The sequence below is a fragment of the Oncorhynchus mykiss genome, chromosome 30 (assembly GCF_013265735.2).
Source record: "Oncorhynchus mykiss isolate Arlee chromosome 30, USDA_OmykA_1.1, whole genome shotgun sequence".
NCBI classification, from domain to species: Eukaryota; Metazoa; Chordata; class Actinopteri; order Salmoniformes; family Salmonidae; genus Oncorhynchus; species Oncorhynchus mykiss.
This window is the reverse complement of record NC_050570.1, coordinates 33,640,213-33,653,678: the sequence shown is the minus strand read 5'-3', so window position 1 is coordinate 33,653,678 and position 13,466 is coordinate 33,640,213. Positions and strand designations below refer to the sequence as shown.

At 43.7% G+C, this 13,466-nt stretch overlaps 1 protein-coding gene across 2 annotated transcripts; it reads left to right on the top strand.

The window, feature by feature from the left end:
- The first annotated feature begins 4,751 nt into the window (after positions 1 to 4,751).
- lrrc41 (leucine rich repeat containing 41) lies at positions 4,752 to 12,459 on the top strand. 2 transcript variants are annotated; one of them, XM_021599565.2, is made up of 10 exons: positions 4,753 to 5,177; positions 6,840 to 6,926; positions 7,128 to 7,192; positions 7,502 to 8,315; positions 8,547 to 8,780; positions 9,152 to 9,316; positions 9,659 to 9,760; positions 10,046 to 10,174; positions 10,644 to 10,716; positions 10,980 to 12,459. In XM_021599565.2, exons 1-10 carry the CDS (start codon positions 5,033 to 5,035, stop codon positions 11,197 to 11,199), a joined length of 2,034 nt encoding a protein of 677 aa, XP_021455240.2. In that variant the 5' UTR covers positions 4,753 to 5,032; the 3' UTR covers positions 11,200 to 12,459. The 2 variants fall into 2 exon arrangements, 1 of the variants encoding a protein (XP_021455240.2); XR_002473202.2 differs by having other exon boundaries at positions 4,752 to 5,177; positions 10,060 to 10,174; positions 10,644 to 12,459.
- The last annotated feature ends 1,007 nt before the right edge of the window (positions 12,460 to 13,466 follow it).

Below are 13,466 nucleotides of genomic sequence, written 5' to 3'. Positions count from 1 at the left end.
CCACCTCTCTTCCTCCACACCGGTCGTATGATTGTAGTATTGATCTCCTTCCGGGAACCACCCCCCCCCGGGGTAGACTATACTCTCTGTCGGCTCCCGAACGTAAGGCTCTCGAAGATTATTTGTCTGTAGCTCTTGACGCCGGTACCATAGTCCCCTCCTCCTCTCCCGCCGGAGCGGGGGTTTTTTTTGTCAAGAAGAAGGACGGGTCACTGCGCCCCTGCATAGATTATCGAGGGCTGAATGACATAACAGTGAAGAATCGTTATCCGCTTCCTCTTATGTCTTCAGCCTTCGAGATCCTGCAGGGAGCCAGGTTTTTCACTAAGTTGGACCTTCGTAACGCTTACCATCTCGTGCGCATCAGGGAGGGGGACGAGTGGAAGACGGCGTTTAACACTCCGTTAGGGCACTTTGAATACCGGGTTCTTCCTTTCGGCCTCGCTAACGCTCCAGCTGTCTTTCAGGCATTAGTCAATGATGTCCTGAGAGACATGCTGAACATCTTTGTTTTCGTTTACCTTGACGATATCCTGATTTTTTCACCGTCACTCCAGATTCATGTTCAGCACGTTCGACGTGTCCTCCAGCGCCTTTTAGAGAATTGTCTTTTTGTGAAGGCTGAGAAGTGCACTTTTCATGCCTCCTCCGTCACATTTCTCGGTTCTGTTATTTCCGCTGAAGGCATTAAGATGGATCCCGCTAAGGTCCAAGCTGTCATTGATTGGCCCGTCCCTAAGTCACGCGTCGAGCTGCAGCGCTTTCTCGGCTTCGCGAACTTCTATCGTCGTTTCATCCGTAATTTCGGTCAGGTGGCAGCTCCTCTCACAGCCCTTACTTCTGTCAAGACGTGCTTTAAGTGGTCCGTTTCCGCCCAGGGAGCTTTTGATCTCCTCAAGAATCGTTTTACATCCGCTCCTATCCTTGTTACACCTGACGTCTCTAGACAGTTCGTTGTCGAGGTTGACGCGTCAGAGGTGGGCGTGGGAGCCATTCTTTCTCAGCGCTCCCTCTCTGACGACAAGGTCCACCCATGCGCGTATTTTTCTCATCGCCTGTCGCCGTCGGAACGTAACTATGATGTGGGTAACCGCGAACTGCTCGCCATCCGGTTAGCCCTAGGCGAATGGCGACAGTGGTTGGAGGGGGCGACCGTTCCTTTTGTCGTTTGGACTGACCATAGGAACCTTGAGTACATCCGTTCTGCCAAACGACTTAATGCGCGTCAGGCGCGTTGGGCGCTGTTTTTCGCTCGTTTCGAGTTCGTGATTTCTTATCGTCCGGGCTCTAAGAACACCAAGCCTGATGCTTTGTCTCGTCTCTTCAGTTCTTCAGTAGCCTCCACTGACCCCGAGGGGATTCTCCCTGAGGGGCGTGTTGTCGGGTTGACTGTCTGGGGAATTGAGAGGCAGGTAAAGCAAGCGCTCACTCACACTCCGTCGCCGCGCGCTTGTCCTAGGAACCTTCTTTTCGTTCCCGTTCCTACTCGTCTGGCCGTTCTTCAGTGGGCTCACTCTGCCAAGTTAGCCGGCCACCCTGGCGTTCGGGGTACGCTTGCTTCCATTCGCCAGCGTTTTTGGTGGCCCACCCGGGAGCATGACACGCGTCGTTTCGTGGCTGCTTGTTCGGTCTGCGCGCAGACTAAGTCCGGTAACTCTCCTCCTGCCGGCCGTCTCAGGCCGCTTCCTATTCCCTCTCGACCGTGGTCTCACATCGCCTTAGATTTTGTCACCGGACTGCCTTCGTCAGCGGGGAAGACTGTTATTCTTACGGTTGTCGATAGGTTCTCTAAGGCGGCTCATTTCATTCCCCTTGCTAAGCTTCCTTCTGCTAAAGAGACGGCACAAATCATCATCGAGAATGTTTTCAGAATTCATGGCCTTCCGTCAGACGTCGTTTCGGACAGAGGTCCGCAATTCACGTCTCAATTTTGGAGGGAGTTTTGCCGTTTGATTGGGGCTTCCGTCAGTCTCTCTTCCGGCTTTCACCCCCAGTCTAACGGTCAAGCAGAACGGGCCAATCAGACTATTGGTCGCATCTTACGCAGTCTTTCTTTTCGCAACCCTGCGTCTTGGTCAGAACAGCTCCCCTGGGCAGAATACGCCCACAACTCGCTTCCTTCGTATGCGACCGGGCTATCTCCTTTTCAGAGTAGCCTCGGGTACCAGCCTCCGCTGTTCTCATCTCAGTTCGCCGAGTCCAGCGTCCCCTCCGCTCAGGCTTTTGTCCAACGTTGCGAGCGCACCTGGAAGAGGGTCAGGTCTGCACTTTGCCGTTATAGGACGCAGACTGTGAGGGCTGCTAATAAGCGTAGAACTAAGAGTCCTAGATATTGTCGCGGTCAGAGAGTTTGGCTCTCCACTCAGAACCTTCCCCTTAAGACGGCTTCTCGCAAGTTGACCCCGCGGTTCATTGGTCCGTTCCGTATTTCTCGGGTCATTAATCCTGTCGCGGTTCGACTTCTTCTTCCGCGATACCTTCGTCGCGTCCACCCGGTCTTCCATGTCTCCTGCATCAAGCCCGTCCTTCGCGCCCCCGCTCGTCTTCCCCCCCCCCCCCCCCCCATCCTTGTCGAGGGCGCACCCATCTACAGGGTCCGTAGAATTTTGGACATGCGTCCTCGGGGCCGTGGTCACCAGTACCTCGTAGATTGGGAGGGGTACGGTCCTGAGGAGAGGAGTTGGGTTCCCTCTCGGGACGTGCTGGACCGTGCGCTGATCGAGGATTTCCTCCGTTGCCGCCAGGTTTCCTCCTCGAGTGCGCCAGGAGGCGCTCGGTGAGTGGGGGGGTACTGTCATGTACTGTCATGTTGTGTCTTGTCTCTGTCCTTTCCCTTCACCCTGTCTCCCTCTGCTGGTCGTTGTTAGGTTACCTTTTCTCCCCCTCTTTCCCCCAGCTGTGCCTTGTCTCCTCCTAACCACCTCGTCACCCCTTTTCCCACCTGTTCCCTTTTTCCCTCTGATTAGGTCCCTATATCTCTCTCTGTTTCTGCTCCTGTCTTTGTCGGATTCTTGTTTGTTGTGTTTCATGCCTGAACCAGACTGTCGTCATGTTTGCTGTAACCTTGTCTTGTCCTGTCGGAATCTGCCGGTCCGTCTGAGCCTACCTATGTTTGGTAATTAAAGAAGCTCTGTTTAAGTTAATTCGCTTTTGGGTCCTCATTCACGCACCGTAACATCAATGCCCTATATGTATAAAACATACAGATAGCAGAAGTTGTGGTATCTATATGTTTGTTTTCCAAAGCAGTCCTTTTTGGGGGAAGCATTAATCGATTTTGTCACAAGAGTATGAGAGACTGTCGGTCGTATGTGTTGACAGAAATGAAGTATTTACTTAGAAAGTTGGAGCTGAATAATGAATTAAAGCTCTATACTTTCATATAGATTTAAGATGACGTATTCATTTTTGAATGACATGCATGAAATGACAAGTTACCTTCTGAATTATTCTTATTTATATCAATTATTTAAAAAATTTGATATTTTTTATTTAAATGACTAATGAGATCAAGGAAGTCATGAATTTGAGGAAAATATAATTTTATGAAACGCCTGTTGTGTAATGAATGACTCATACAATGAATTAAGTAATCTTATCAATTGTACTGGAGGGTTTATTGAAAGACAATCTTTATGGACATAATTTGAGGTTTTGGGTCTCTATAGTTAGTGTGATCTTACTGGAAAATTATTAATTCACATACTTTTCCAAGACTGGATGTGAAAGAATAACCACCTGATGAATGTTATATGGTGCATGATTCTCAGAGGTGTAATTTTGTCTTTCAGGAACTGAAAGCCTGGGACCTTTGAGATGTGATGTTCCTCGCCAAGGGCATTTGCTGAAATCACAAAAGAACCAAATGGAAGTTGTGTTGATATTCTTGTAATTATATTGTTTAAATTCATAAGCATTAGTTATAATGTTTATATTTGCAAAGTTTGAATACAAAGATTTTAGGTCAGCTTTCAATGTATGACTTGTAATTCTTAAACATTTATTTTGTGTAATTATGTTTTGGGTTGTTGTGCTTTTCTACTTGTCTGATGACTCATCTTTTTATTGGTGTTTCCCAGCAGTTTGTGATTTGTTAGTATTTATTTGTAGAAACATGGGCAATATGCATGTCCAATATGAAAAACGATTGGATTAAAGTTGATGGGCCACTCTATATGGAGGCCAAATGAGCAGCGTCACTCCTCGGTGTAAACTCTGTGGATTTAGAAACTAGAAGTTCTCCTGAGTAGAATGGACGCCATTTTTAATGTGACACAATTTACAGAGAATTTTGTATGGTGCAATATGTATGTCCAATATGGAAAATACTTTGGGATTTATGTTGATGGGCCACTCTATACGCTCCGCCAAAATGAGCAGCGACCTCCTCTGGGTGTAAACTCTGTGGAGTTGGACAGCTGAACTTGAGTAGAATGGACCAGCCTTTTACTGCGACACAATTTACAGATAGATTTGTATGGTGCAATAAATGATCGAAGTACACACAAAAAACATTGTTGACCATTTAGGCTTGACATTTATTTATTTTATAAAATAATGACATATCTCATAGAAATACGTTTAATTATTATTTGTATGATAACGGGTATGACACATATAGATAATTGCGCATATTTTCCATAATTATACCCCTAATTATTCATTTACAATTTAAACAGGACGGGACTATTATTCTGAAGGATTCCAAAAATACGTGATCCGGAAGTACTTCTTTATCCTTGCCTACTATGACGTCTTGATAGAAAGTGATTAACCGGAAGTCTACAGGAACCAAACTACAACCTGCATCAATTTGAAGAGATAGCTGCAGTTTTATTTATTTTTTTAAACCATTCGCTGGTTAGTTAGCTCGTTTTTTGCTATCCTTTTTGTTGTTGTTGGTATTATGCCTAAATGATGAAATAGCGCAGCTGAACTCTTGAGTATTAGCAAATATTCTCTGACTGAAATCTGTGGAGCTGATCTGCTGCATGTTTATTTAATCTGCCTCGTTTTTCATCTGATACTGAGCATGCCTGCTCCTTACCTTGAACAAATTAGAAGAGCCAAGGAGTGGCAGGATGCCAAAGTTACTTCCACTATTACACCCACCTTGAAGAAGATATGCATCAAAACAGTGAGTCGTCACATGGATGTACTAGACAAGAAAGCTCTTGGTAAGTGTCTCATCTTCGATGCAACCAAGGGAGTTTTTTTTACATTGTGCTGGACGAAGGACGATCTTGGTTGCATCAAAGCTAAGTGTTACTCAGCTATTTTAGCTAATGCATGTACAATACATGAATGGACTGGTACCCAAACTAGCTCTTGAAAACGCTAGGTGGCATTCTGCCTTCTCCCTACAGTTTTCAGCCATTATTAACTTCGCCCACAACTGACTCGTGTGAACTACAATCCCGACGCAGTTTTAACTCTTAGAAACGTCAATAATCATAGCTTGCGATACGGCTTTTGAAACATATGGCCCATATCTTTCATCGATAAAGAATCCTTCAAATACAAAATAAACTATATTGTAGGAGTTTTGCGAAGAACCATACAGCTATGGGTGTCTCCATCCAACGAAACGACACTTCTTGAATTACACTTACACACAGGTGTTCGGGGGCATGCTACACTTAACAAAAATATAAATGCAACATGTAAAGTGTTGCTCCCATGTTTCATGAGCTGAAATGAAAGAGTGTGCAATTGTCATGCTGACTGCAGGAATGTCCACCAGCGCTGTTGCCATATAATGTAATGTTAATGTCTCTACCATAAACCGTCTCCAACGATGTCAACATTGTGAACAGAGTGCCCCGGGGGTGGGGTTAGGGTATGGCCAGGCATAAGCTATGGACAACAAACACAATTGCATTTTATCAATGTCAATTTCAATGCACAGAGATACCATGACGAGATCTTGAGGCCCATGGTCATGCTATTCATCTGCTGCCATCACCTCATGTTTCAGCATTATTATATACAGTCCCATGTCACAAGGATCTGTACACAATTCCTGGAAGCTGAAAACGTCCCAGTTCTTCCACGACCTGCTTACTCACCAAACATGTCACCTATTGAGCATGTTTGGGATGCTCTTGGTTGACTTGTTCCAGTTCCCGCCAATATCCAGCAACTTCGCACAGCCATTGAAGAGGAGTGGGACAACATTCCACAGGCCACAATCAACAGCCTGATCAACTCTGTGTGTCTCACTGCATGAGGCAAATGGTGGTCACATCAGATACTGACTGGTTCTCTGATCCACACCCCTACCTTTTATTTTATTTTAAAGGTATGCATATCTGTGTACCCAGTCATGTGAAATCCATAGATTAGGGCCTAAAGAATTTATTCCAATTGACTGATTTCCTTATATGAACTGTAACTCAGTAAAATCTTTGAAATTGTTGCATGTTGCATTTTATATTTTGGTTCAGTATAGATAGGCAATTAGCACAGGTGGTTGGTTGTCTGTTGTCAAACAAGCGCTGTAACATGGAGATATGGCCGTGTGGGCACACTAATCCTATCAAGGTGTGTATCAGTTTGACCTTTTTTTGTTTTTTTGCAAATGATTTCTCGCAGATATGAAAGATAAGGTCCTAATGCTTCCAAAACTGTACCTCAAGCGACGTTTGTTAATGTTCAGATTGAGCGTTGGGGCTCTTAACAAAACTCCCCCATGCAGAAGAATCCTTTGTCCAATGACTCTTATGTGTAATGACTAGCTAGAATGTTCCTTACTGACGGTATATCCTAAAGAGGATAAACAAGATAAAATGCAGACTGAATATCCTGAAAATTAACCGTTTTTAATATTACCCATTTAGACCTACCAATCTCACTGATCAAGGAGCTCCTGCAGCATTTAAACATTGTTGATCTGGATAGAATTCAGCCTGCAGTGAACCGGAAAGGTAAGTACTGTAAAGCCTAGCTTTGGTCGTTGGCTCTGTCAGCTACGCTCTCACTATGACTGTCAGTGGAGAGATCAGTATTACATACTGGACCGGTGTTATATAACACCCAACAGGCCTCAAATCACACTGCTGATTTTTCAGACAGAGGGTAGCTAACTACTGCTATTCTATTAAACACTTTATTTGTCTGTCTTTCAGGAATCTCCACCTCCTTTGTGTGGGCAGGAATATTGAGAAGAATCTCTGGGCCTCGCAAAGGGAGTGTAAGTATCTTATCCACATAATAATCCACCTTTGTACCATCTGGCTTTTTCACTATTTAAATTCCATCATGCAGTTAACTTCACTCTCCACCACATACTAAGGTGAGGCAATCCACTGAGAATGTTGAAAAGTACAAAACAACAGCCGGATAACTAGTTCTAACTAGTTTTAGTTCCAAGGTTGGCGAAATGTGTGATCTATAGCCTGAAACACTAGTTCTGAACCCTATAACAACAGTTCTGAACTAAACCTTCTAGAGAATGTGTTTTTTTGCCCTAATTATTATGTTATTCTTGTTTCTTTTCCAGACCATACTCACCGAAGATGAATGGAGGGAGATAAGCATGCATAAGCTCTTTAACTTGGCCTTCTATGGCTTCAGGTTCGGAGGTGATACAAAATACCTCCTGAATGTCGACTTTAACTCCCTTCTCTTAGTCATGGCCAAATACATCCAGCACCTGGTTCTTCGAACATCACGACCACACGGCTACTTCTTCGCGAGGAGGTCCGTTCTGAGCGTTCTGGAGAAGGGTGTAAGGTGCATTCAACTGGGAGAGAGCACTCAGCTCAGAGAGTGGCCCAGTGATGTCTTATACACCCTGCACCGTTTACTGGACCACGGGGCAGCCCGTGATGTCATCATAAACCAGAGCCCAGATCCTCGTCTGCTGGCTTGGATTCTTCATGGCAGGGGACCTCGGAGTAAAAGCCACCAATGTCCAATGGAGTCCATGCAAGGTGAGATGGTCAAATGTTGCCAGATGCCAAACACTGCAGGAAGCAGCGCTGGAGATGCTGAGGCAGCCAACTGCCAGGTCCCAGAGGAAGAGGAGCCTGATGAAGAAGATAATAATGGTGGGACCCCATGCAAGCGTCCAAGGTTGAGTATTGCCTCTGCGAAGGCAGAGCTTGACTTGACCAGCACTCCATGCCAATGTATGGTCCCCAAGCCATTGTGCCAGATGTTTATACCCTCGGCTGGTCACTCGACAGAGATTTGCCACAAGGGGCAAATCCATTCACTAAAGATCAATGACTTCCGGGGTGGAGTCTTCCCTGTACTGCTTCCTCTCCTGCCTTCTTGGCTGTGCCTCCACTCTCTAAGCCTGCAAAGTGCTTGTAAGTGTATAATCTATAGAATCTATTGTTTTTTATGTGTTTGTTACAAAGAAAGAGTATGCTAAAAAGGACAGTTATGAACGTGGAATGCACTCGTTGGTTGCCTCCCAAATGGCACCCTATTCACTTTATTGTGCACTACCAGGGTAAGGGGAATGGGGTACTATAAAGGCTATAGGGTGTATTCGGACACAGGCCGAGTGTTTCTGTTGTTGATGCCTCTGTCTGCAGGGACCTTTGAGGAGGGTGATGCGTTGAGCCTGGCAGAGTCTCTCCAGCAGCTGTCTGCTACACCAGGCTGCTCCCTGATTGAGCTGAGTGTGGGGTCCCTGACCCATCCTGCTCTCATGGAGTCCCTGCTGAATGCATGCCCCACCCTCAGGTCATTCTCCATGGAGATCCACCCTGTAGCAGAGTACCACAGAGCCCCACTGAGAAGCATTCCCCAGCCTGCACACCATGCAGGTGGCCGACAATCTAGTATATGGACCACCCAAAGTTATTCATATCCAACCTGTACAAAATGTTTTTGTTTTATTGTAGTTTGTGGGGCCGGTTTACCAGACATAGAGTAATCCTCATCTTAGATTAAATGCAGATTTGAACTAAAATCAAGTTTTAGCGAGTTGTCGGGTTAGGTGAGATTAATTTAACAAGAAAAGTGAAATCTCAACATAAGAAAGGTTAACATATTAAGACATGAGGATTGCATATTTATAAAACAATGGTATATAAATGTTTACTTTTTAAAATTGAGTCGCAGAGAATTGGATGTCTACAAAGAGCATTTATTTTTGCATTGTATTTGAGAACTTGTCCCAACTTTCCATTGCTAGAACTCTCACTGGAGAAGCTGTGTGTGAAAGTACCCAAATTGAGGACCAGTGTGGAGAGTCTGATGTGTGTGTTGCTACGCTCTCCTCGCCTCACCTCACTTCACGTCTCAGGAATCAATAGCTCAACTGGCTTCTCACCCAGCCACCTCCTCAACACAGTGGCAGGTAACATGGAGTCATTTAAAACCACTGTCAACGTAGAGTACAAGCACTACATTTCATTCAACCGTTTTGTCATTTAGCTTAAGCAGATGCTCTTATCTAGAGCGACTTAGTCAGTGCATCCAAGTGCTATTTTCTAGCAGTTTTGTATGTGTAAGTTGATGCTGCTGTGCTCACAATGGGCTAGAATATGCACGATCTGTTTTTTTTTTTATTAGTGTGCTTCCAATTGCTTCAGCAATAACTTCATGTGCAATGTATGTGTAACACTTCATAGCCGTAGGAGATATTTTGGTATATTTTCTCCCATATGGTAAAATTGTTTTTGTGTTCCTGCTGTGACAGAGTCCAATCGCCACCTGAAGGACCTCACCTTGGAGGATATCAACCTGTCTGATTGTCACGCTGCAATCTTCCAGCTACTGGATAACTACTGTATGTTGGAAGGTAAGGAATGATTTCCATGAAGTAGTTTTTGTATCAAGTGATGTATTAAAATTCATATTAAATCTGTTTTTATCTAACATGTATGCAGCTCTAAAAAGTGGTATGCAGCATGGATATCGCAAACAAGCAAAGCCTCTTGCATTTGATCAGTCTATTCTATGGTTGTGTCTCAAATGGCACCCTATTCCTTATGTAGTGCACCACTTTTGTCAAGGGCCTAAAAGGAAAACGGTGCCATTTGGGATGCATCCTAATTGTATTCTCCTGTCTGCTCCATAATGACAGCGTTGTCATTGAAGGACTGTCGGCTTCTGGAGAAATGCAGTGACAAGGAAGATGTCGTCCGACAGCTGGTTAATTCTCTCAAAAAGGTTCCATCTCTCCAGTCTCTCAACCTGGCTCAAAACCGCCTCGGTAAGAGGCCAACTTAGCTTTGTTTCATAGGTTTCGTTCAGACTTTTCATGCTACATCCCCCGCCCCTGCCACCTTTTATTTTATTTAACCTTTATTTAGCTAGGCAAGTTAGTTATGAACAAATTCTTATTTACAATGACGGCCTACCAAAAGGCAGGTCTCTTGCGGGGACCTGGGGCTGGGTTTAAAATAAAATATAGGACAAAACACACATCACGACAAGAGAGACACCAGAACACTACATAAAGAGAGACTTAAGACAACAACCTAGCATGGCAGCAACACATGACAACAACATGATAGCAACACAAAACATGGTACAAACACTATTGGGCACAGACAACAGCACAAAGGCAAGAAGGTAGAGACAACAATACATCACGCAAAGCTACTACACCTCTGGATGGTATGAATTCGATTTTTGAGTGTATGAATGAAATGAAAACTATTTTTATTTTGTCCTTTTAGCCAAGACTGTGACAGTTTTGGGGGAACTCTTCAAAGGACCCTCACCAAGCACAGTGAAAGAGCTGGACATCAGGCAAGTAGCTGCTATAAGCATTTCAGTAGGCTATTTTGGCATTTTGTGAAGAGGCCTAATTTGTCTTATAAGAGTTGGACTCTGTCCCTATTCTCCACACTTCCCCCAAAGTGTGCGCAAGCAAACTCCCCGTCATGGATTGGTGTAAGCAACCACTGTTAAATCCATGATGTAGAGTGTACAACTGCAGACTTTGAGAGAAGGGTGGCAAATTGGAACGTAGCCATTCTGTTTCTTGTATTTCCTGTCTTTGTCGTTGATAGCTCCAACTTCATCCAGCCTCCTGAGCTGCTAGAGTTAGGGAAGTTGTTGGAGACCCACCGTCCTCCCCAGAGACTACTCCTCACCCTGAAGAGCAACCCACTGGACAGAAACATGGAGCTGAGGGACACGGCTCTGGGCACGCTCAGTCACCTTTGTGACCTCATCACCGACCACTGGAACTCCAGGGACACCATGGCTGACCACATCAGCATCATGTGAACTAGGTCTTAGGTCATGCGAATGGAGTAGGGTGAAGTTGCCTCTAGGTGCTGATCTTGGGACAGTTTTGTGAGGAAGAGGAAGCTGTTCCTAGACCTCTAGATAGGGGAACCTTCACCTCGTAATCCTGCAAATTCTGGGTTGTGTTCATTAGTAACACTAAAACGTTTTGCAATGGAAAAAAATATGAGCATTGTTTATTAGACAAGAACAGATAGTACTTCCCTGTTTCACTCCAGTTCGGACCAACTGAACATGACCCTGGATAAAATGTTGTTCCTTAACCTGAAGTGAACAAACATTTGCTGCTACCCAAGAGAAGTTCCTGGAAATCGAAATTGCTTCAGTTTTAAGTCTTTTGTAAGGAACTTTTGTAAGGAACAATATTTTCCAGTTTACAACACATATATATGTTGCTGTTTTGTATGACAAGGCTGTTGCAGGCCTAATAAGCCAAAAACAATGTGTTACATAAATACACGTGGCCTTATATTTGGCATTTTAAATTGTGAAATAATGGCATAAGAGCTTATTCAGCATATTTATTGTTAATATATTGTCATGTTTGTAATGCAGCATCTGCAGCCCTTAAAAATCATGTTTGTTGTTTTTTGGGTCATTGACCTAGAACAGGGATAGGCAACTGCGGATCAGTTGCTGAGTCACTCAATTAGCCGATGTCATCAAAACATTTTTAGATTTCTGGCTAGACTAACTTACCAATCTAATCATGGTCAAATTACTGACCGGGGGGACCCCATTTGATTTTGTAACTTGCAGTCTGATATCATATTAAAACTGCAAACATTTGTGATGGAAAGTTGTATTGTTTGTGCTTTTCTAATAACCAATTTCTGTCTTCGATGTTTGTGCTTTTCTAATAACCAATTTCTGTGTTCGATGTTTGTGCTTTTCTAATAACCAATTTCTGAGTTCATGCAAGTAAGTGACTGAACGAATCCTCACCATCAGTATCTGCAATTTGGAGGTACGCTCAGAACCTTGTTTTGAGAAATTTTCAAGGTCTCAGCTTGGAGAAAATAAGCCTTGTAAGGTATTGGTCTGTCCCATGCATGAACCAAACATTAATTATGAATTTATTATGAATAAGCTAAATCATGCAATTATAATTTGTAAGCAGTATAAAAGAGATCTAACGGGACTGCCCCGATAGAGTTCCGTTAAGACCGGTACTTTATGCATCTACATTTGACTGTGACCTCTCCAGCTTCCTGTTAATAAACAATGATTCATTTAAGATGAACTTCGAGTGTCCCTATGTAGAATTGCAGCAAACTTTTCTCTCTGCTGTCAAGAGGGGGGCTGATAAAATAGGGGGGAGGGTGTTCAACAATTTGACTTAGGGCCCCCAAAAGGCTTTGCCTGCAAGCCACTGTGGACCCTACATTTTTTTGTACCCCCCCCCCCCCCCATCAAAGTTGCCCATCCATGACCTCTTGCTTGTTGAATTTCTAGTTGTCTTGGTTCAATAAATCCTGACATGAGTGAAATTGTCTAACGTCTTTACAAAATACTTTTGTTATCAAGGCAATAAAGTATACGATTCAATAGAATATAAGTACATTTAGACAATATACATGAATATTTGCACAGTGAATAGAACCTAACACGGACTGGAAAGAAAGATGTGGCGACAATTACATATAGGAATTGCCTTTACATGAAAATAAAATAGTCTTCAATATGGTTATTACATTGTTACACACCCTTATAAAAATAGTATGGTGGATTGAACCTTGACAAGTAGCAGTGCTGATATTAGCATGTAAATCTTGGAGGGGCAAAAAGAAAATGTGGGATGCATGCCAGCAAAGCCACTACACAACACAAATTGCACTATAACTGACAAACTGTGCCTACAAACTGTTTGGGCCTACATAAAACTGTCCCAAACACGTTACCACTGCTAAACCTGGCTTTCAGCGGAGCCTTGTCTGGCAGCGAAACAGTTAATTAAGCCTCATTTACTGCCTTAAAAAAAACATAGCGGATATGGCAGACTTGCTTAAACAAATGTGGATTCTACTGACAATTGAGATGTACAGTTGAAGTCGGAAGTTTACATACGCTTAGGTTGTTTACAGACAGATTATTTCACTTATAATTCACTGTATCACAATTCCAGTGGGTCAGAAATACACTAAATTGACTGCCTTTACACTAAATACACTAAATTGACTGCCTTTAAACAGCTTGTAAAATTCCAGAAGATGATGTCATGGCTTTAGAAGCTTCTGATAGGCTAA

What these genes read in the sequence shown, in the direction of transcription:
- lrrc41 (XM_021599565.2), top strand. Translation starts at nt 5,033, where the DNA reads ATGCCTGCTCCTTACCTTGAACAAATTAGAAGAGCCAAGGAGTGGCAG. An exon ending in GCCTGCAGTGAACCGGAAAG is followed by an intron (nt 6,927 to 7,127) that starts GTAAGTACTGTA and finishes TCTGTCTTTCAG; the next exon opens with GAATCTCCACCTCCTTTGTG. An exon ending in CCTGGCTCAAAACCGCCTCG is followed by an intron (nt 10,175 to 10,643) that starts GTAAGAGGCCAA and finishes TTGTCCTTTTAG; the next exon opens with CCAAGACTGTGACAGTTTTG.